Source organism: Embiotoca jacksoni, unplaced genomic scaffold, assembly GCF_022577435.1.
Source record: "Embiotoca jacksoni isolate LCO1_2020_lvr unplaced genomic scaffold, fEmbJac1.0.p SCAF_15, whole genome shotgun sequence".
NCBI lineage: Eukaryota > Metazoa > Chordata > Actinopteri > Embiotocidae > Embiotoca > Embiotoca jacksoni.
Genome location: NW_027185285.1, coordinates 3,308,888 through 3,333,285, shown reverse-complemented (window position 1 = coordinate 3,333,285; position 24,398 = coordinate 3,308,888). Strand labels below are relative to the sequence as shown.

Below are 24,398 nucleotides of genomic sequence, written 5' to 3'. Positions count from 1 at the left end.
GTGAATAGTTCTGCTCTAATTACATCCTTCCTTGACAATGTGACCATCATATGCCTTGCATTTATTTTGCATATTGATGGAGTGTCATGGTTATATTTAATATGTTCAGAAAAGTCCCAAACAATTTGATTAATGTGTTTTTTCTAAATATCAAATACAAGACATCAAAATAGCGTTTCAAAAATCAGCAATGGGAAGCTTCATGATCTTATCTTTTTGTTTTGCATCAGCAAAAGGTCAGGGGTCAAGGTCATCTATGTATGGATGTTTGTCCACTACAGGGCCCATTATGCTGTGTTGTTGAACCAAGGTCATCCACCTGAAGCAGTCTATAAGGTACAAACTTATATTTGAATAGTCCAGGACAATGAGAAATAGTTGTTCAATGTATTTTTCATTAGCAGTGTTTAAACGGCCATAAAAAATTTTTATCAACCATGTCACCTCATAGTAGACAGAAACTATAGGTAATGTCAAGCCTTTGTTAAGTAACGAAGTGCATGTATATATGTAGCCTACAGTTTTGATGTAACTTAACTCAAGGATTTACTTACCATTCACTATACTTACTGAACTTAAAATGCACTTTTCATTCAACTACACTTCAATTTTATTTACAAAACATGAGATAAGCTCATTAAATATGATGCACTGTACTAAATTGTAGATGGAGTTGAAAAAGAATCGTTGTGCTCAGAGTTGATTGAGTGTTTTTTTTTGTTTTTTTGTGCGAACTACCCAACATTGAATAAAATACAACTATAATTATCATCAGCTAAACAAGCCACAGTATATTAAAATACTGTCTACATATTAACACTTCAAATAGTGATTAACGTGCAAATATTCAGTCCTCCGATGTCTCCTAACTGTATTTTTTTTTATTATTGTGTAGTAACAGATAATTTAATTGTTCTGATAATAGGCCTACCTCTCTTGATCATGTTAAACTTTAATTCAAGGTTTTATGGGTTAGCCTATTTGTACATCGTGGTATTATAGTAACTATTTAACAGAATACTTGTATGTCATGGTAAACCTATTCACGGGACATTATGCTATTAGGTTACTCTCAGCTGTTGGACTTTCCCATCGAAAAGCCCACCGGTGTGCCAGCAGATGCACCTGCAGCAGAAGTCACACCACACCTGTACCTGCTGTCTTCGTTCACAGGGAGGTCCCGCCCTCATCGTCCAAGCTCAATTCCTATTGGACAGCAGCAGTGAGTGAGCGCTGCCAGTGTGGAGCACCTGGTAGTCAGTCATCGGCTGGACTGGAGTGAAGCTGCGTACGGTGAACTGACAACACAGCAATGCGGACGAAGAAGGGAAAAAAACGAGGGGAATAGTCTGGTTTTTCGTAACAGCCCGATGGGTCGGGGCTTCATTTGATCGCAAGGCACAATTAAGCAGGAATTTCGCCTTCAAAACCAGGCAGGAAAAACGACATTAGCTGGCTTGGAAAGCAGCTCCGGGGCGGATATTTTCCCGACAAAACCCGAAACCACATCCGTATTCCCAGTCCCGCTCGTGTGGAATAGTCTACTAACAGAATGATTGCTTGAATTTTTGTTTTTTTATATATTGTCTTCTTTTTTTTTTTTTTTTGCCAGCATTGCTTCCAATTTTTTTTTTATATTTTTTTTTTACGGAGTCGCTATGGTGGACTCCCCTACCATGAGGAAGACTTTTGTGGTCCCAGACATAAAGCCATTGGATTTGTATGACTGCACTAAATCAAAAATATGCGCAAGTGTCGGGTGGCTGTTGGGGAAGTCCTACGGCAGCGCAGGTAGGTTTTTTTTTTTTTTAGTGTAGGCGGCAGGCCTGGTGACTCAATAACGAGGTCGTCTAAAGACCACCATCCTTTTGTTGTCCAGCAATGTGTTCATATTATATGTTCAGCGGTGTGGCGAAAAGCACATGCGTGTAGGGGAACCCGCAGTGTGTGTGTGTGTGTACGGTTCAGCGATTTTTTTTTTTTTTTTTTTTCTTTTCAGCACAAAGAGACGCATATGAAAAGAAGGACCCACGCGCTGGGTGCAATGTTGAGTCTGACACATGTCATTTGTTCCCACTCAATGGGTGGTCACATTTCAGAGGCAGAAACGGGCCTCCCTCCTCACAGGCCTTATCACGCCAAACCCATTTTGTCGCGTTTCCAGGCTTCAGACTGAAATTGCAGACTGCTGGGTATGTTTTTTTTTTTTTTTTTTTTTAATCCGGTTACACAGACATGGCACATGGGGCGGGTATGTTTTTCAGTATCATTCACTCCTCCCCGTGATGATGACAGCCCCCTGCTAGTCAAAGTGAACGAGCGCTTTCTGCTGCATATATTTTTTGGGGGGGGGATCAGAAGCAGGCAGTAAGTAGCCCGTTGTGCACACAGTGAATATACTGCACGGACTCCTGTTCCATCGTAAATTATCAGGGGGGAAGTGGGGGTTCTTACAGTATCCTTGGTCAGCAAATTTCTATAGGCATTTGTGAGAAACCATCCAGCCTCTATGGTGCAAAATACACCCAACTAAAAAAAAAAAGATCGTTTCAGTGCAAATAGGGCCTCATAAGACTTTGTTTTGCCTTAGGTTTCCTGAGACAAGTCTTGCTTTGACCCTGAGGTGATAATACGTTTCTTTGTTTTAGAGCACTAACTGGTAAAGATAAGATCTCACAAAGGCAACACCAAAGTAGGGGCTGTTTGAGAAAGGCTTGATGACATGTTCCTTTCCTTTCAATTTAACTTTATTTTACTCAGAGTACACACAGCAGCCTAATGATAGGTCACTCTTTTCAAGGTAATCTTGGGTACAGTCACATAAACAAAGGACACACAAGAAAAACACCTCTAAACACTCACATTCATGAGATGTGCTGGAGTTGATGGTAAAGGTTTTAATTGCGAACCAATTCGTTTGGCCTGGAAAGGGTGTGAGGTGAACTCCATTTCAGTTTAACAACATGACTTGTGTGTTACACAATCCCAGGCAAACCGTGGGTTCAGGACTCCGGGCTGCTGCAGCTTGTTTGTACTCTGTTAAGCACCTCAACCACACCCTTCGGTCAAAGTCACTCCATGCCAGGCTCCAGGAGTATGTGGACAAACACTGTGATGATCTGTAGTTTATTTCTTAATCAAATCCATGTCCTTGCTGATAAATTTCCTGCAAATTGAAAATGACATCATCGAGTCCCTTCTCAGAATACCGCAGATACCCGGAGCCAGACGTGGTGATCTGGTCCTCAGCTCCGAGGTCAATTAACCTAATGATGACGATCGGTGACAGTTTTAGTCTTTGCAACAAAAGAAATTGACATCTGAGGTCTTTATTTGGTTGGGGGAATGGTAAATGCTTTAAAAACATGTCTTGGGACTAATGACATACAAAAAAAAATAATTAGAAAATATCTGTAGTCTAATATAGGCTATCCTAAAATGAATCCATGATAATCTGCTTAGAGACTTGACCTGAAATACCTATGTTAGTGTGACATTTTCTTTTTTTTCAAGGCTAGAAGCTAGAAGTGCCCAGAATGCAGTTTCCAACAAGGTCATTTAAACCACTACCAGATCCATGGTGTAAAGATAACCAGCTCCAAAAAAACATTTATAACCATGCCTAAGCGAAACAGTTTGGAACATAATACTTCAACCTTGTACAAAATGTTAAAGTAAAGAGCCGCCCTGATATTTTATTATCTACTTTAGCCAAGAAAAACATCCCTTTTGAACAGAAAGGAGCCTAAGCCATTTGCAAAACTTCTTGCTTTCGTAATAGACAGCACATTCTGCTCACTATGCTCAGACATTATGTTTAAGTTTCCCAATCGTACTGTCAGGAGGCAACATAAAACTCAATCATTACATGCTGTCATACAGCATAAAGGAATCATTTGGTGCCAGTTTATGTATGTTAAAGGTATGGTTTTCTGTGAAAGGTCAAAGAAAAGTAGTTAGGCAAGGAAGTAATTTATGATCTACTCTTGAAGTCGCTATGACAAATGACTTGACAGATCATTTGAGGGTGACTAAAACCATTGGTGCTTTTACATTGGAATGAGACTACTCTAGATTTACCTGTTTAGGTTTGGGAGAAACTTGTCCTTATATACTGACAAGTTCATTGGGATGATGTAGGCTACAGTATATTTATTCTGCTTTTCAGTTCACAGCACTAATCGTAAATTGTATGTGTACAAAACAGTCAGTGCCCCAGTTAAAATGTTCCCTGTTTTGGTCATTAGTGTCTTTGGTATCCTCTCCTGGTTATTTTAATTCTAACAGTGAAACAGAGTCACCTTGTACTTGTCCCACTGGTAAACCACTTTTATCTTTAGCATGCTAACTCCACTCGGCTTCAAAGTTGCTGTTGGATCATAATGCAGTCCTGTTGGAATTATTACTCATCCTCTTCCAGTCATTATAACTGTGGTGAGTCAACACGGGACAAGGACCTAAAGGAGGATGTTGGGCGCTATTTAGTGTTTACTCAAACGGTAGGAATTCATAGTGGTATACTATATCAAAATCCTTCAGGCAAACTCCCGCTGACCTAGTTACTGAGATGCACAGTGTGTTTCAAGGTAATATGATACATGACAGTAGGAAAAATGAATTGCTGCACTTCACTGGGATCTCCAAGGTACAAGGAAGCTCCTGAACCAACAGGTCTGTTTGGGAGTTTGTGTCTCGCTGGAGGACACTTCTGCAAGGAGTGTACCCTCGCTGTGGTCCAGTGTTTTCCTGTTAGCCTCGTACGTCAGCCATAATGTAATCACACACTCTGTCTGCAGGATGTGTACACTGGCCCTTTAATGCAATTTAAGGCTGCTGTGCTATCGCAGTGCAGCCTGTGTTGATGTGTTACAGGATACGAAGGGCTGTTAGAGGTGGCAGGTTTATGTTAAGTGGACCTGTGAATGCATATGGAGATGGGAGACTCTTCACATGTAGTGTTTGAAGTGTGCTTTTTCCTTCAGCGCACATACTGTCAGATGCCGGTTCATTGATCAAATACATGAATATTGTATTTATGCGTTTCAGCAAACAACCATATGAATGGAGTCAAATCAGTCAGCGTAGTATTATATATTAGTATTCATCCATGTCAGATATTTCTTCAAGCCAGCAGATGAGACGTACATCCGATATCTTATCTGATAAACGTATCATTTGATTTGTTTCCAGTTGGCTATCAAAACAAACACTATTTTTTTTAATATAAATTGAATAATACGGTCTTAAATTGTCCAATTTTAATCTCTACCAGTCTTGTCGGAGATGCTAATCTGTAGTTTATTAATAGTTTTGTTGGCATTAGCAGTTCAGTCAGAACGATGGGTCATGTGTAGGGTACGATACCACAGCCGCTCTCACCACTGCTTGGTTTTGGGGCAACAAAACAGTACCTGCTCTGTTCTAAAAGAGAGAACTGTATAATCATCAGTATTTGATCCTTCCCACCACATGATGATGATGTTTATAGTGCAATTTTCCAAGTAGGATTTCTCAGTTGCAAGCGATAGCCTTATTAAAACACAAGCAATGCTGAGCTATTCATTTTGTAAAAGTAATTTACAGAAGTGGCGGAGTAAGAAAAATATCTGTCGCCTTATTGGATTTTTTTTGATTGGCGTGAATGCATTGAGGCCGAAACATGACATGGAGGTGGAAATGTTGTCATTTAAGCCTTTAGCTTGTATGCTTACCCTGACCACTTGTGCATATCTGAGCTGCGATAAATTATTTGTGTGCCAGAGTTCCTGAAAGGTTCCAGTAAGCAGCCCGACAGTTTACACTGTCAAATCCGGCAGGTTTTGCAAACTGCTGTGACTTGATATTAACAGAGAAAGAGCTACTTAACGTTCATTGTTACTGTGACAACCGTCGTGAAATCCAATGCTGGTAGTTGTACTCTAATGTAAAGTGAGAAGGGTGGGTGGTGGGGTGTCGTCCAACCTTTTTCTACCAAAGGAGCTGGCTTGGTTTAAACACCGGTTTATTTCAACCACACTTTGTTTGTATGGGTTTGTGTTGCTCTGTGCCTGTTGATTATTCTCAGACATGTCTGTGATACGACTAGCACGCTGGCTCAACCAGTCAATGATGTGGAAGGACACATGGCTCCTGTTATCAGCAAGCTATCAAACAGTGCAGATCAGTACAGATAGAAGCTTACATAGCTGCCTTGACTACAGCCACGATGACAAGCTCTTATCAATTCCACTATATTTTTAATAGCTTGGTCAATGAGTAAATATTTTGCAGCTCCTCTCTGAAATGGTACTGGATTTTTTTTTTTTTTCTCCGCTTATTCTGGTGTGACATTAACAACAATGTGACCCTACGGTTTGCTCTCCTCACAGCACATCCTGCAGATGTAAGAGTTTTGGCCTCTTTGTCAAAATCGCCTCAATAGAGCCCAATTGCTTGAACTTTTCTACTTTTATGTGGTAATGTGTTGATAAACTTTGCACACTTTTGACTTTTGCCTTCTCAGTCAAACCACTAGATAAGGACTGACCCCTTGACCTGTGAAAGTGACTGAGAGGTGGTTGCTCCAGTTTATGCAAACACACAAGCACGTGTTTATAATCTAAATATTTCCCTGGGAGTGTGTCGGTGTCAACACTACAGTGGCATCGCATTTCTTTTTGCTTGGGCTAGTTACACTGAATATTTTTGTACACCTGTGCCTCAAATTTGTACCTAGCTCATTTCCAATATGTGACACACAAAGTCATTATTCATGGCCATACTGTCTCATAGGAAAATCTGGTTCATATCGATCTCTTCCATCTCACTGAGTTGTGATATTTGCATCCTGCTTTGCCTTCTGGGAGAGCTTTTTTTCTTCTTCTTCTTTTCTTTTTTAAAACACACCATTGTTGGGACTTTTTTTCCTTTTACCTTTATTATGCAACTATGTGGACCTAAAACAGTGTGAACAGGAGTGACGTTAGCAATTTCTGAAACCATGTGGTGTGACAGACAATATTGATTGACAGCTGTAGTCATCACGGGGTGAGAGTGAGACAGAGACGAGGGCATTGTCCAACGCAGGCTGTTTTGTTTTGTTGGCTGATGTCAGTGGATCCAATACATGACTCTATAATGATGCAACACTGTAGGACACCTCCCTTGTAATGACCCCCTTTGTTCCTCTGTTAAGCACAATCTTAGGCTCTCATAAACACACATTTAAAGTTTCTCTTTGCTGTTCTCAGGCACATACTGATTATTACAGCTTGTCGACTTTTTTTTTTTTTTCTTCCCCGAAGGCCCTTTAAAGTAGCAAGACACTAATTCGACTATGTTTGCACACAGACACAATCTGTTACGCTTGCCGCTGGTTTGGCCCAGATGTAGAGAAACCAGTTTTAAAGAGGGTGTGTCAAGTGTGTGTTTTTAGGCTAGTGATGCTGTGTTGGTTTTATTTTCCGAAAGACCCGTCTGAACAAATTGTTCATCAGTCCTTCATCTAGCCTCTGATAATGTCACATATTACCTTATTATTCCCTCTCTGAGGTGTGACATAATAAGAGTTGCTCCTTACCCTTTGATATTTGTGAGGTTGAAAGCTCCTTTTAGGTTGCTGTTTTCTAATACTGAGATTTAAATCATTGCTGAAGATATTAAAGAGCACATTTCCCTGAAGCTGTGAACAAATTTGAAGCAAGGGGTTTAAAAAGAGGAAAGAAACAAGTGCCAGAGCATCTTGTAATCTGCAGATGCCAACCTCTGAGCTCATCATGCCCCACTAACCTTGATGTTTCCTCTGCTCCACTCACTCATATGATTATAGATCTATGGTATACACCAGCTGGCTTAATCTGCCACTGAACTGGCAGACGGCTGGTCTGCATGCCCACAACAATAGAACATGCGCATGATAAGCAGTTGAGGTAAATGGGTAAAGGCAGACATTTCTCTCCTGACATTTTTCCCTGGAAATATTGTTGCTCACAGTTCTCCTGTGAAACCACCTCAGGAACTTGTCTAACCATGTCTTTTATGTTTTGTCTCTTGGTAGAAAATGTCCCTGCAGACCTGCGTGACCCCTTCTACTGTGACCAGTATGAACAGGAGCATCTTAAACCGCCAGTCACACGCCTCCTGCAGTCCTCAGAGCTCTACTGTCGCACCTACAGCCTTCTACTGGGGGGCACTGGAGCCGAGGCACAGCCCAAAGACAACGCCGCCCTGCTGCTGCTCCTTACTCAGAGAGGCGTAGTCGCCAAAGACCAGGACACAACAGTGACCGATGCAGACCTCCGGCATAAACCCATCAAAATGGTAACGTTGTCATGCTTAAATTGAGACTTTTAACAGGTTATAAGAGCAGTAAACACAAAGGGGATGTTTCCACTGAAGTTCAGTTGGCTATATAGTTGCCACTTCAAGGAGAACTGTTATTTTTGAGGAGGTTGGAGGGGTAGGAATTACTTTTATGTTTGTCTGTCACACTAAGGAGAGAATGTCTCCTCCTGCGGAACCATATTCTCTGCTTTCCAGGAGTCTGTAGAAAAGCAGCAGGGGTCAAGTTCTCTTGGTTGCTGATGTAGGGGCATGTTTATGCTTTGATTCGAGGGATTAAAGGACATCAAAAAGACCCCCACCATCCCGGAGGATGAGCGGTTCCAGCTGTGAGGACTATAGGGCAGCCAACGTGACACAAGGGATGACTACTTTACTTTCAGGGTGTGAGAGGGAGAGAGCGAGTCCACATACAATAGACGATCCAGATTGGAACAATACCTGACCAGTTCTGGTGAAACTTTAGATTCTGTGTGTGGAGAGAATACTCCAGGCTCGTTTACCGAGTTAAATCAAGAGAAACAGGTTTGTCATCTGAGCTCGTGACAATGTCCTTTCTTTCTTTCTTTCTTTCTTTCTTTCTTTCTTTCTTTATTTCTTTCTTTCTTTCTTTCTTTCTTTCTTTCTTTCTTTCTTTCTAACTGTCTTTCTTTCTTTCTTTCTTTCTTTCTTTCTTTCTTTCTTTCTAACTGTCTGTCTGTCTTTCTTTCTTTCTTTAACATGTGTTTTTATTTTTTACGACTCAATATAATGAAATATCTGCTGCTTTTCTGAGTTTGTTTTTTTTCTCTCAGTTTGGAAAAACTCCTGTAAATCCTCCCTTTATACCGATCATCATCTTCCTTATAGAATGACCTGCAGTTCCCCAGCCATCTTGGTTCATCCACATACAGGCTGTTTGTGAAAGCTTTGTGGGAACTCTTCAGGGATTTGTAGAGAAAATGGTGTCGCTATGTGATCGCTGTTTGCGCCGCTGTTGTCTGCTGGCCCCTGCAGCAGGTACAGGACTGTTGATTGCACGGTTGGGATGATGAGCTCAGTTGTATGCTTTAAAATGCGTGAATGTATCTGTGGCATTTTAAAAACTACTATAAATAATAATTTTAAAAAAATCCACAACCAGTAGATCCTTGTTACATGGAAATTTACTACCTGCAGCAGCATACGTGTCATTTCACACCAAGGCACCAACAACGGCAAAAATGTAAGCAGTGAAGGTTAAAAATTGTAGTCGCAGTAATAACGACTACATTTGCTCATGATAATTGCTCCAGCACCAATAATGGCCTAATGACACAGGTCTCTTTCATGCATGATGTCGCTGTAATCTGTGTGCATGAATCTCTATGCGTGCACGACATGCGTCGTAGCTCTGGATGATGTTTCCAGGTCAAACCGTGGCCCTTAGCTGTAAATCCTAATCATCCAACTCTAATTTTGGCTGTTACTGTTAATGCTGCTTCTCCTGTTTGCCGGTTTGGTGTATGAACCTTCCAGTCACCGCTCGGCTGCTCTTGGAGCTCGTCTGCCACTGACTGCCACTGCAGCTACAGTGTGGCAAGCGATGAAAGTGGGTCATGCTGCAGCAATAGAAGGATGGAGCATCAACGTGGGTCTTGGCCAGTAAACGGCTTTGCGGCAGCCGCAATCTGCTGCAGGACTGCTGCATATTAAATCTTCACAGATTTGTGCCAGACAAAAGGATAACACACAGTGTATGTATGTAAAAGTATGTTGAGTCATGCTTGTTGCTGACCGACGAATACTACTGCCAGTTAATGTGCTCATTATGCACACTGTTAATGACTTTTCGTTATTTGCTACATTACAAGTCTTACATTATTGCTGCTGCTGGCTGATCGTTCTGAAATTTGGCTCGTGTGTAAATCCAGGGATGTCGGTTTATCCTAACCCGTAAAGATGTCGGTAGTGGCTCGGCTTGAAGTGGAGCACCAGTGACCTGCTGTTTGGAAAACTACACGGCTGGCACCACGATCCAAGTAGGGCAAAAAGAGACACGTCAATAGCTAACCTACAACGTAAAGAGCCGTACAATAATAAGTATTCTCTTCATCAAACTGTACACCGATGCTACGGAATGACGAAGCGTTTGCCGTTTCTCCCCGCTTTGAGACCTTGAATTTCCTCCGTTAAGGGATTCAAAAATATTTACGAAGAAAATGAAACAAAATGTTGGCACATTGATTTGGTTTATTCAACACCTGCATAAGTATTATTGACCGATGCTTTTGCTATACCTTTACAGGGTGTCTAGAAGGTATGCAATTCTTTAAACGGCAAATCATGGACACTCTTCCTGCAATCCAAAGTAGCACCAGCATCTGTACAGGCTGGGGTCATTATAAAAGGGGAACTCTATAGATTTGGAGTGGTGTTCAGGGTGTCCGACTGCCTCCACCCGTAACTTGCTGCATGTGAGCGTGTGTGTCCTTTTGGTGGTGGCCCAGCCCCCATCACTCCTCAGATTGAGGATAAAGATCTTGGAAGATTAGAGATAATCTGCCATCCAGACTGAACGTCACTATGCACGATTGGATGACACGCCAGAGATGACCACTGACTCGCCCTGTACCTAATATGTCTCACAACATCAAACTACATGGGAATATTTATTGTTGTTGGGACAATAGACTATAATGATTATTATCCATTTCAAGGTCACCGATATTGACCACACGAGAGATGTGATTAAACATCGGTTCCCACAGTGACAAAGTAAGTCATGTAGCCATAATGCAGCTAACCCTCTTCCTGGTTCCCTGTTGGTTTTGGACAGGCAGTGACACTTTGTCTTAAATTATACTGCTGTGTTGGCAGGTTTCTGGTCAAGTGAGCATCGGTCGGGAGCTTAGCTGAAAGTAGAAGTGGCAGACCATCAGAAACACTAACCATCATCTTACACCACTTGTTCTGATTTGGGCCTTTGCTGATGGGAAGCTAATGTCCAGTAGGAATTAAATATATCTACCGTATGCTAAGCAAGTTTTTCCACACTAATCTTTCTAGCATACAGTTCATGTACTGTACATATCAGTGTTCATATAACCTCCTTTCAAAAATCCCCTCCTGGGCCCCAGGCCCGCCTGATCCCCTGTTTGTCTCCCCGTCAGTAGGCACCAGGCGGGGCAGGGGGATGGGGTTAAGTCATATTTCAGACATAATCAGATTTTGCCCTCATCATAATCGCACCTAACGATCAACATGATGCCTTCGCTTTCTTTGTTTAGCGGAGTCGTTGACACGATTATGCAAGCAGATTTCCGAAATAAGGTCATAAAGATTTCATGTTGACGGGGTTAATTGACGGGGTATTAATTTTTCCTCTCTCCGCCACATTGGTTTGAGGGGTGCTGGATGTTTCCGAGCAGAGAGCAGGGGCTGAGCCGGGAGCACAGAGCAGCGCTGCAGCCAGGCTCGTACTGAGGTGCATTGTGGGTCAGCTGGATGGTTGTTATGGTGATCTGGCAGGCTCAGTGCTGTGTGTTCGAGTTGCTCCTCTCTGTCGTCTCATTAGGGAGACTTGTGATTTAGCTTAGCGAGCTCTCCTGGGTCTGCAACGGGAAATCCACCAGCAACACCCCTCTTCTTCCCCTTTTATTCTGCACTTTCTGTCATGGACTATCGTCTACTCGCTCTTCTGAATAATTACTATATAGCATGACAACAGAGTTGGACACTTTCACTAAGTCTGTCAGTCATTTCCTCCCTTTCTCTCAGTCATCCTGTCTCCTTTCACACTGTGGTAAAAGCTCCAACCCGTGATTATACGTTATGGTTAAATGTAAAAATGTGTCACTATCTTAAATCACTTTGTTTTCAAATGGAGAGTTAAAAGCACAGCTGCTGGCAGAACTTAGCTGCAGAAAGAGACCCGAGAACAAAATGGTTGAAATTAATTTCTCAATATTATGTAGTATTTTCAATCAGTGGCCACTTTATTTGGTACACGCATGTTATTGAATACAACAGCTCAGCTATAAATTCTACCTTTACAATGATAATAATATTCTGTTTTGACCTCGTCGGTTATTGACGTATTGATTGAACTGTGTTTATTTTTTAATTACTGAGGTTCACTTTGCAGTAGTGTTGAATTGAACTGCTTTATTTGGAGTGGTGTTTCTACTGTCCTGCCCACCTCATATACAAATATAAAGTGGCAAAATTGGATAATACAGTCAGATACAACACCCTTAAAGTGGCCAGGGAGTGTGACAATGTAACAAATCAATGTAAACAGAAAAATAATCTGATGGATGTTCGATGAAATGGACGTTTGTCTGTTTACATCAGAGAAACTCTTCACACAACAATAGCTTGAATTTGTTCGGTGTCACTATTTTGGACTATTTTGTAAAACAATAAATACAATACATTCATTTAATTACAGCAGTAAAGTTGATATAGTACGCAATTGAATTATTATTATTATTATGACAACAAATAAAAATGTAATGTCAATGACAGCTTGTGGCTGCTCTAGTTTCAAGAATTTTCCCTCTCCAGAGGCCTCAGCCTCGGTCTCTGTATCAGGTCATTTGTCCCCATCTGTGCTGTATACATTTCCACCGAAAAGACAAGCCATGTCTTACAGCCACACTAGAGTGGGAGGGAGGGAGGGAGGGAGCAACCCTCGTGTTGGCAGAAGTGTTTGGAGGGCAGGCCAGTCAGTGCCACATCTCTCCCACTGACTGAGCTTGGCCCAATACTATCTGACAAGCCTTTCCTGGCATAGCCTCCCTTGCCCGCCCCAGCACAGGGTCTGCCCAGGTCAGCATTTTACTTCAGGGTTGAGTAGGCAGCTCATGCACGCAGCTGGACTGCCACCGGCCCCCATCTAGCACTACACAAGAGGTTTGAATAAGAATGTGTGGCCTCTGTGGTGGAATTTGTAAGTAGTAAATGGGAGCAGGCACTGATTTGCACAGATTAAGCCTCAAATTGTTGACTGGAGTTTGAAGGAGTGGCCCCATGACAGGAATGTGTTATTTGTGACCTGGCCGTCCTCTCTGTTGGCCAGAATTAATTATTACAAGGTGCTTGTTGCAGTTAACCAATAGAGAGCAGAACAGAGCCTCTGTACTGAGGTTGAGTGGAAACTGAATTATTAAATAAATAGACCAGGGACGAGTTGTTTACAGAACAACCTAACAGGCAAATCATTATCACTTCCAGTTTTGTCTCTTTTTTTCCAAGCCCTACTGCACTAACTTTTGTTAATGAGCCATAGAGGGTTTTTTAAACTAGAGAGCACTTTATTTTCCAGTTGTGATCACATTATTAACTGCAAAAAAATGTAAAACTAGATGAAATGTTGGACAAAAGACAGGATTGTGCGATTCTGTATATACACTACTTTTCACTGTAGCCTCACGACACAAACAGAGCATGACTTCTAATGAGCTAAAAGGTTTATGGAGTTAAGGCGCTCGCTCTAACTGAGCTGATAATGTTGTTGGTGCATTTTAATGGGCTCTGGCTATTAGAAAGTACTCTCTGATGGTCTCCCAAGAATGAGATCTGTTGGATCTCAAATGCATGGGAAGGTTAAAATAACCATGTTTTTTGTTTTATTGTTGTATTTGTGTGGGAAAACCTGCATCTAAATAGGTTTTTAAATTCATTCTGTTGGTTGACAAAAATACATGCAGTCACAGACACCTGTTTCTTCCAATGAATGGTCTTTGTTGTGTGTCCCGGTAATCTAATTACAACACTTCATTTAATCCTGCAGTCTCTCATACATGAGTCGCACAGAAATACAAATACTGCAGAAAGGGAAGGAAAGCAGCTGAAAAGAAGACAAATAAAGGGAAAGCAGCTGAGGAATGACAGTCCTGGGACACGTGTGTTATCATGTCACAGGTCCATTGCCTATTTAATGATTTAATGAGTGTTCAAGCTTGGGTCCAAAGTTCACCCACATCGAGTGATGTGTGTGTTTGCTTGCTGGGAACTTGTCCGAGTTTCTGCTGACTCACAGCTGGCTTAGTGTGACCTCTAGAGCATGCCTTTGGTAAATAATAGAAGTGATGCAGATAGAGATGTTATCTGTTCTGCAGTAAGCAGTGCTGAAGCAGTAGAAATGTATGCGTTCAACATTATTGTGTTAGCTGTAATTGATTGATGCCATATGGGCTCTCTGGCCTTCACTTCCTCTTCTTTCTCCCATGTGATTGGTGCAGAGTGCTCACCTGGCAGTGATAGATGCCCTGATGGCCGTGGGAGCCGTGGAGACGGTGACTGCGGCGAAGACATGTGATTCTGCTGAGCTACTGGGTGGAGCTTCCAGTTGGGAGGATGCTCTGCTTCATTGGGTTAATGAGGTAAAGAGCCGGCCAGAGAGAAACAATGCAAGCACACATCTGTCTTGTATCCTGTCAGAAATTGTCCAGACTTGTCCTCGATGACTTTGTGTCTGTTTAGCTTAATAAATGACATTGCTGTAATTCTTTACTCCACTATATGTCTTACTGTGTGAACACAGAACAAATTATTGATGCGTGTGTTCACTATTTTGTCTTCTTACGATGCTCTCAGTTAAACCAGAAGCTGAAGGAACGTACTGAAGGAGCCCAGAATGACTCATCTCAGGCCATAACAGAGCCCCAACCTGTTCAACCCTCTGTGAGTATGGCATTACACGCTCAGCGTATTATTATTTATTAACACACATGATAATGTCTTCGGGATTATGCCCTCAGGGCTCTGTTTTTATGAAATGAGACGCAGGCGCAAACGTAAGCAAAATCCCCATGGCGCAAACATAAATAGGTGTGAACAGAAACGCTTTGCAATTTTGGTGACCACAGTCAGTGATGCAAACCAGCCGCAGTTAGGTGCGGCTTCGGGCAACATTCAAGAGACATTGTGTGGGGGAGTAACACCAGGAGGAATACAGAATCATTAGGTGGAGTTAGGGTGAACTTCAATAATGACTGATCACTCTAATCTAGCTTTAAAAGCAGCAGCAGCAGCAGAGTGTCTGAACTCTCTGACGGACAGAGAAACAGTAAATCCACCTCCATGAAGCACCTGAAGTTCCAAAATAGAACAAACCATAACATCACAGGGCATTTTATATAGTAAGGTAACACCTTGCAATATTTTAGAGAGAAACCTAACGATTGCCCCTTTAGCAAAAAGTCGGTGGCACCCCAAATATTCATATTGCAGGAATCAGTTTACAGGAATGTTGGTGCTGCAGGTTCCATTTTTAGAACAATTAATAAAGGCCAATAATCACATTTAAACTCAATGGTTTCTCACCTTCTTTGCTTATTTGAAAAGACCTGTTTATGTCTCAGTCTCTGCTGTGGGGAAAAACTGGCCACTCAGTGCAGTAATATTGTTTGTTATGCTGCAATTCCAGGTAGTGTACAAGCCTAACAAGTATTGGTTGACATAATAAATCCAAGGACTGCGTCATTGCTTTGACAACAAGGTTCTCTTGTCATTTCAAGAAAGTACTGTCGTCACAACCCTTGTCTAGTTCTTCCACTGTAGGCTTAATACCTCTCCTTGTGCTCCTCTTCTCCATTTCCTTGTCTTTCTCTATTTCCTGTCCCTCCTCTCGGACAGTGTCCTACTCGCTGGTACTGGAAACTTGTTCCTGTAAGTTCCCTCCTTTCCTCTGCTTCCTCCTTCTCTCCCTCCATCCCTCCAGTGCCTTCATCCAATTTATCAGCAGATATCTGATGGTCAGGTGTGTTAACCCCCCCCCCGCCCCCCACCACCCAATATGCTGGTGTGAGAATGCATCGTGCGTCACATCCTACTCTGCATTGAATTACACTTAACAGCATAATAGAGTGGGGCAGGACAGCGGCGTGAAAAGCATAGATTGTGGACACATGAGTGGTGCATGAATCACAGTCTGTATTCAAGCAGGCGTTTGAAACTCCCATGCTTAACTGGTTCCTCTGGTGTGTGACAGAGGTGCGTGTTTGTTTGTGAATGGCTGCGGGGTTTAACAGAGACGGGCTTCTAGTCAGCTGGTTCCTGCTGACAGTGGGCTGTTTGTCTGTGTACTGCAGTTGTACCTGAAGCATTTTCTGTCTCTCTGAGTCTCTGTTTGCCTCCTGAGACTCTTTCGTGACCCAATTGTTCCTAAAAAAAAAAAAAAAATCTTCTTTTCTGCTCTGATTCAGTCACTCCCTTTGCATCTGCCATTGGTTCACCTATAATCTCTCCTGACCTTGACCTTGGCATGAACTTTATTTGCCCTCTTTGTCACATTCGTAATGTTACTCCTTCACAACTTATTCTGTAGTTAATCACTGTGTGTAAACTTTGAACAACTTTGACGACGATGACTAACAACTAACGTTTGAAAGTACCACTAAAGTCACAATCGATGTGTGATTGTCTTGTTTGTTGTTGTTGTTGTTGTTTTCTTAGCTGCGCTACAGGAAGGATAAAATTCAGTCCAAACTAAAGCCCGTCTTTCCAGTGGTGAATGAAGTTAAAGATCTGTCCAGTGGTTGTGCTGTTGCTGCCGTGATACATTACTATTGTCCTGGCCTGCTGAGACTTGAAGGTACCAACAACACATTTTCTTCATGTACTATAAAGATTGTACTGTTTTAGTTCTTCGGCCTTTTCTGTCAGTTTAACACTTGTTTTCCTCCTCTCTCTGTCAGATGTTTGTATGAAGGATTCCATGTCTGCAGCAGACAGTTTGTACAACCTACAGTTCATCCGGGAATTCTGTGACAGCTGTCTGAAGAGCTGCTGTCAATTAGCACTGGAGGATATGCTATACACGCCACAGGAGCTCCGGGTACTTTCGCACTCTCGATCATTAGTGAATTGTAGAACACATCAGCAAACATATTGACTGAATCCTGTGTTATGTTCTTAATGCCTGATTTATTTCTTGTGATTTCTTTAGCTAAACTTGTTGAGCTTCCTGTCAGAACTGCTTAGCTGGTTTGAAGTACGACGGCCAGAATTTGTTCAGCCACTAGACACGTTAGGTAAGTGTCACCAATTTGCCTTGATTTGTAAATACGATGTAACATTACGGTTGAAGTTACAGCATTTATAATCTGTTACAAAGTCTGATTTTGAGTTTTCTTCTTTGTCAGATGGATCTATACCAGTAACACCAAGTAGCTTGAGTGGTAACAGGTACAGAAGCTTTTTGAATGTGATTTTTGTATTGAAGTAGTCTTGACATATCACATCTTTTGGATTAAACACTTGTCTGGACTGAAAGGTTATTTCCCCCACTTCAACAGTTCCTCCCCCTCAATCTTCAAGAAGCCCTTCCTCCCTATTTCCTCCCCTGTGTCAGGTAAGATTAAGTTAAGATTAGTTGTGTTTTGTGCTGTTGTGTTTTCTTATTTTGGTGGATATTTGAAACGTTTTGTACGTGTTTTTCCTTTCAGTGGTGAATTGTTTGCTTGATTTGTGCACCCCTGTGTGGTTTGCATGCCTTTACGTGTCTGTGTGTCCCATTGTACTCAGGATCTTTGACTCAGTCTACCTCAATGTCTCATATAGAGGGAGTTGGAAAGACATGGGGCAAGAAACCTCTCAGGTAGGAGCCATATATTTGGTACCGTTTAAACACTGTTTTTTGAAACATTTAATTGTACTCATACTCGCATTTTTCTTCCTTCTTAGCCGGCCCTTGTCTGCTGTATCCTTCAGCATACCTTTCGGCCTGGACAGTGATGTGGACATTGTCATGGGCAACCCTGTGATAACCCGCTCTGTGAGCTCCGATCAACTCAACCCGACAGGCCAAAACATGACCCGGGTGCCCTACACCCCTCCTGAAGACCTCAGCCATTTGCTTAGCAAACCTTCTGGACCCAACGGCCCACAGAGAGCATCGTGGGCCACGCCGACTCCCGGCGTTCCAAGGTTGGCAGAAGAGAACGGCCACGGGACAAGTGAAACAGGAGAGCTGCCTACCATTGAAGAGGCTCTCCAAATTATTCACAACGAGAGCAAGATGGAGCCTCGCTTGCACCCCGATGGCGCTCCTGATGGCTTCTACCTCCACTCTCCTGATGACCCTGTGAGTTCTAGATATAACAACAACTCGGCACCAATCAGCTGCTCTGCCCCAACACGCTCAGGAATGATGTACCGGCCTACGGGAGAGTCCAGGGAATCCGCTCGCACCAGAAACACATCTGAATGTTCACGAGATGATGACTCAGTCTTGAGGGACGGCAGTGTGGATTCGGATGCATCAGAAGACCTTCCTAAGGCCCAGTCCACTCCAACCACACCAGCTGCTGCTGCTGCTCACTCTGCTCGAGGCCACGGTAAAGAGGTGCCCGACAGTGGCGTGAAGATGACCAGCTTTGCAGAACGCAAAAAGAAGCAGATTATGGATTCACCTAAAGCTAGCGAACCATCTTCTCCTCCGATGACCAGTTGGGCACAGAAGCCTGAAGAAAGCCCCAGCAATAGCCCACAAATCAACAATGACGTGTCTGAGCTGGGGGCTCGGCTCGAAGAAAAGCGCAAAGCTATTGAAGCCCAGAAGAAGCGTATTGAAGCCATTTTTGCAAAACACCGGCAACGACTCGGGAAGAGTGCCTTCCTGCAGTTGAAGAAGGAGCAGCGGGAAGATGAACATGAGGGGAAAGGAGGGGATGGTCAGGTCAGTACCTCATCCACAGAAGAAGACCTCTCTCGCTTGACACTGGAAGAAAGATTAGCTCGAATGGAGGAGGAAGAGCAGCAGGAACGGGATGAACAGCGCCCCTCAGTGGAGGATGAGGATAATGTTAAAGGAGCACTTGTGCCCAACAAACAGGTCGATCAGTCCAAAGAAAAGGCAGGTACGCCAGGAGAGAAGAGCTCTGGGACACCTGGTGAGAAATCGGTAGCGCCTTTAGGGGATTATAACAATGCCGTGTCAAAATTAACTGCAGCTCTAAGCTCTCTGCAAAGTGACATGCAGCGGCTGACTGAGCAGCAGAATCAGCTCGTCAAGAAGAAACCTGCAGCTTCCAGCAACAAATCCTGGGTTATTCCAACCAGCCCTAAAACCCCCCCCACGGCCCCTCCCCCTACACGCCTGTCTCGAGAATCCACCAGAGATTTAAATTCAGCCTTCTCCTCTCCTTCTCCATCCCGCAAAATCCCAAACCATACCACTCCTCCAAAGTCTCCAAAAGTCCAACGAAGAGCCCAGTCTGTACCCCCTAAAAGCCCCAAACACAGTCGTCCCATGGACATCAAGGTCCCAACTCTGTCGAGGGTTATGACCCCGCATCAAAACGTGGACTGCATACCCCACCTTCGCCGTGTAAGTCCCTGGCAATCCCAAGTCCAGACTTCGTCCTCATTCTCCATCGGTGACTCTGAAAGCGTGGATAAACAGCGCTCATCTGGACCGACTCCTGCCCCCACGCCTACGCTGACCCCGATACCGACCCCTGTACCAACTCCTACCCCGACTCCTCATCCTGCGGCGGACGACGCCCTGTCAGAGGTAGGCTCCAATGACGGACAAAGTATATTCAGCTTGGACCTCGAGGCGGGGCCCTCGCACAGTCCTTTGGCGAGGAGGGAGGGGTTTGCGAGTGCAGGCTGCAGCTCGGGTGCCCCGTCAGAGTGCTCCTTTGAGAGCGATGCCCCTGCAGGGACGCTGAATGGCAAACGCAGTAGCCTGATCGAGATCTCGTTGTCTGCCTTGCGAGGAGATAGGGAAGAGGATGACCAAGTGCAAGACGCTTTCTCTGACTCGATGAGTGACTGGACAGAGCCCGATGCCAAAGGGGGAGTCGGTTTCTTTTTCAAGGTTGGTGACTGATTTCTTATTGTTTCTGTGTCATTTTAGAAATGAAGGTCTGTCCATTCATGCTTTGTTGTATCTGTCTTCATTATTAGGATGACAAGGACCGCCCGGAGGATGAGATGGCCCAGCGAAGAGCAGCCTTGATAGAGAAACAGCAGAAAAGAGCAGAAGAGATGAAAAGACGCAAACTTGAGCAGGAAAAAGAAAAAGAGTCAAAGTGAGGCCCTTTTTTAACGAAATACATGCAATCATAACCCAATTAGAATCATTACATTGAATGTGTTTCATTTTATTTGATCAGTTTTGTAAAGTTGAAATATTACTGTAGTCAAGGTTTTACACCGTATAACCAGTGATTTGGATTTAAAGATGTACGATCTTACTTTAAAATGAATGAAACAAATAGTTGCCATTAATGTCTGGTACTTCAGTCTTCTCACGTTTTTAAAGTCGGTTTGGTGGCGTTGGTGTCACCCACTTAAAGTTTTACACAGCATCTCCCCCGTGCTTTTAGCAAGCCCCAGTGGATGATCATCGAAGGCTGGGCGAATAAGAGTGAGGACCGACCCCAGACTCCAGGCACCCCTCCAGCGCCACGCACCCCGCCGGCAGAGGGGACTCCCCAGCGCAGGGGAGACTTCACTCGGCTGGAGTACGAGAGGAGACACCAGCTCAAGATCATGGAAGACTTGGACAAGGTGCTGAGGCAGAAACCCACCACGGTCCGCGGTGTCAAGAAGCAGAGACCCAAGACTGTGTTCAGAGACGACTCCGTTCTCTCTCGCAGCCCTGTCAAGGGTTTCATGGGTAAATCACTCTGACGACAAAAGTTCGTAGTTTCGTGAGCTCACTTTCTACACCCACATTATTGTCTATTATTCATTCTTCTGTCCCTCTTTTCGTCCTTGCAGGCACTAAGCTGAACAAGGTGTACTCCCACTCAACCATGAACCTGTCGTCCATGGCGAATGACTCTGGAGGCCTGACTATCAGGAAGTCTCCTAGGTAACCTGCACAGAGATGATGGATTGTATTTTTATTTTTTTATAAATGCTTGGAAAGTGGGAAGCGTGCAATTCAGTATAAAACAGAGCCAAAGAGATACAACATGTATCTTACACCATGTTTGGAAAAATGTCTATAATATAGTAGATCTAATAATGCAGTAGATCTGGGCGTTATATCATTATAATACAAATATAATCGTGTGAGACTGAACTCTTGATTCAGAGTACAATGAGCAAGAATCACTATAATTCTCTCGGACTATTGAGTATGTGTGTGTAATGTATCCCTGCATAGTAACTACAGGTACTGTGAGAGCTTTTATCAGTGTTATCAGGTGCAAAGGTGCATTTGACACACAACATGTACACACAGCCTCAAAGTTGATAATCGACTTCCCTCACTAAACTCCTTTGACTCTCTCCAGCCGTTCACACTCTCCCTCCCGTTCACGGTTGATGTCACCCGGACGAATGAGTGCTCAGAATGGAGAGAAGGACTGGGAGAATGGCTCCACCATTTCCTCCCCTGCCTCAATCCCAGAATACACAGGTCAGTGAGCTGGTCCAAACGAAGAGTTTATAAATAAAAAAAAAAGAAGTCCACTAAACTGTGTTTTGTTCGGTACATGATATTTAGAAGTGCTGTGTCTTGCAGGACCAAAGCTGTACAAGGAGCCTAGCTTTAAGTCCAACAAGTTCATCATCCATAATGCTATCACTCGCTGCTGCCTGGCCGGCAAGGTCAATGAACCACAGAAAAACAAGATTGTAGAGGTGAGCCGTCCTGCTGTGTCAGAGTCCACTCTAACAAGGCTGGAAGTGACCACACTTAACTTTGTCTTTGTCTGTATCTCCCTCTTCAGGAAATGGAGAAGAGCACGGCCAATCACTTCCTCATCCTCTTCAGAGACACCAGCTGCCAGTTCAGAGCCGTTTACACCATGAACCCTGAAACTGAGGAGATGGCACGGCTGACTGGCATCGGCCCCCGCCTCATCTCGGCAGAGATGGTGGAGTCCATTTACAAGTACAGCTCTGACCGCAAGCAGTTCACCGCCATCCCGTCCAAAACCATGTCCATGAGCGTTGACGCTTTCACCATCCCTGGACACTTTTGGCAAAAGCGCCCAGGAACTCCCAAAAAGCTTGGCACCCCCAAATGAAGACTTCCCTAAGATGGGTAGGGATGTTTCCATTCAGGGAATCAACTCCCAACTTGACTTTTATTTTCCTGTTTTTTTGGGCCAGTGTGGCACTTAAGATTGTTCTTTACCCAGTTAGAATAGCAGCAGACAGCATGACTGATTAGTTTTTCGGCCAGCTATGAACCTGGACCCTGAGAACAATCAAGTCTATCCTACATGCCAAGAGAACAGGCCAATCTCTCTCAATCGGCCAATGTATTTAGCATCTCTTGAGAATTTCTGACAGGCTCGGCCTGGTCTACCTAGATTGTAAAATGTAATTGCGACTTGTTCTATCAGGATGACAATTTTTTGTTCCCTTTCCTCCTCATGCCTTGCCTTACCCTGCCATGCCGGAGTCATTTTTGAGACTCTTAGGTAAGAAAAAGAGGGGATAACCACACTGCCTTTGCCCACACAACAGTATTTTGGGCACAAGTAGTTCCCACCCCTCCTCAGTTCTGCTTGCTTTTCCTTTTGCTGCCTTTTCTTCTTCCAGGGCTCACTCTCTCTCTCTCTCTCCAGTCGACTGAGACCAGCGGCTCAGCTCTCAGTTCTGATCGGAGATCTCAGCTGAAAGTTATTTGCAGGTAACACTGCTCTCATATGAATGTAGGGCACACACTAACCACTCATTCCATTCAGGGGTGTTTTCACTCTTTGGTCAGGACCAGAAAATACCGAAGTGGGTGGTTCCTCTCTGGGCTGCACTGGTGGTGGCCGCTGTGATTGTCAGTGGACTTGCACACCTCGAAACTGCCTGTGCTCCATAGTTTGTGCACTCCGCTCCACTCCACTCCGCATCCTCTTCAGCTGTAGACATCTGGATGTTTTTTTTATACTATTTTGACATGTTTTTGCTGGACAAACTGATTCAGCCTTTGAGAGCTGAAAGAAAAATGAAATTCATGTGACTTGTTTTTTTTTTCCCCTCTTAACTTGCTTTCTCATTTTCAACATGTGATGAATTGAAATGTTACGTGAGTTAATCTTGAAAAAGAATCCTGGAAACATGAAGTAGGGCTTTATTATGTTTATCATTACTTGGATACGGCTCTGTGTGAAAATGATAATCAATGCTGATTTAATATATACTGAATGCTGATTATTTTGATTATTTTTTTTTTTTTGACAATGATTTGTAAAAAGTAAGTTGACCTTTGTAAGCTACGAATAAGCTAGCCTGCTGCTTAAGCATTAGTGAGATGTATGTTTGAGATGAGAATGAGTGAATGAGAATGAATTGAAATTGTCAAACAGTTGAAACTGCTGAAACTGTTTGTCTAGGGATTAATAAATCCTCTAGGTCATGAGTAGTCTGTTTCCTATTATATTATTCCCTGTTTGTGTGTCCTGGCATATAAACAGTAGGTTGCTTGATGAAGGATCATTCCGGACTGTAACAGCCCTCGTCTTCCCCACAGTCTCTAGAGACTCCTTCACGTACAACTGGGGGAATGTAAAATGCCAAACTGCTTTTTTCTGCCAGTGTCCACTCTTAATATGAAAAACAGACCCTGCAGCTGCTCGTGTTAAGATCACTATCACTACAAAATGAATGGGTAACTAGCCCTCTTCACTTCCTTTGCAGTCCTAAGCACTACAGCAGTGGCCGTAGTGCAGCTGTCTTCTATCAAATCACTGACTGCCTCCAAGAAACGTCTTTGAATGAGATTCCAAAACGGATGTGAAAAATAAATGTTGAGAGCAGCATTTAGAAAAAAACATGGTTAAGTGCGTGTGGAGGAGTACATATGGAATTTGTGGATGTTTGTATTTATGTGTTCGTAAAAACTAGTATGTGGTAGGAAACACCATATTTTGATTCTGTGCAATTCTTCCCCCTTAGAAATCCCGCACATCATCCAGACGTGTATTTATTTGCTTTGAAATAGATGGTGCATTTGATGTATAGTTTCAAGTACTTCTTCTTTTGGTTAAGGTTATAAGTCACATATTCATTTCATAGAAGTTGTCATCACATTTATGTTTTCTTTTTCTTCTGTTGTCAAATCTGTGCCAGCACATTATGTATGTTCATTCCATAAACTGACTATCCTTGGTAACTGGACCAGAGAATAAAATCATTTTTAAATCATC

At 43.2% G+C, this 24,398-nt stretch overlaps 1 protein-coding gene across 3 annotated transcripts; it reads left to right on the top strand.

The window, feature by feature from the left end:
• The first annotated feature begins 1,273 nt into the window (after positions 1-1,273).
• Positions 1,274-24,398, top strand: camsap3 (calmodulin regulated spectrin-associated protein family, member 3). 3 transcript variants are annotated; one of them, XM_069148868.1, is made up of 18 exons: positions 1,274-1,791; positions 8,036-8,298; positions 14,526-14,666; positions 14,881-14,967; positions 15,922-15,954; positions 16,741-16,879; positions 16,983-17,122; positions 17,234-17,318; positions 17,430-17,472; positions 17,583-17,638; positions 17,848-17,884; positions 17,971-20,110; positions 20,200-20,324; positions 20,622-20,914; positions 21,019-21,112; positions 21,540-21,664; positions 21,770-21,888; positions 21,978-24,398. In XM_069148868.1, the coding sequence occupies exons 1-18, from the start codon at positions 1,659-1,661 to the stop codon at positions 22,275-22,277; spliced, it is 4,353 nt and encodes a 1,450-aa protein (XP_069004969.1). In that variant the 5' UTR covers positions 1,274-1,658; the 3' UTR covers positions 22,278-24,398. The 3 variants fall into 3 exon arrangements, with proteins under 3 accessions (XP_069004969.1, XP_069004966.1, XP_069004968.1); XM_069148865.1 differs by having other exon boundaries at positions 17,812-17,884; XM_069148867.1 differs by lacking the exon at positions 15,922-15,954 and having other exon boundaries at positions 17,812-17,884.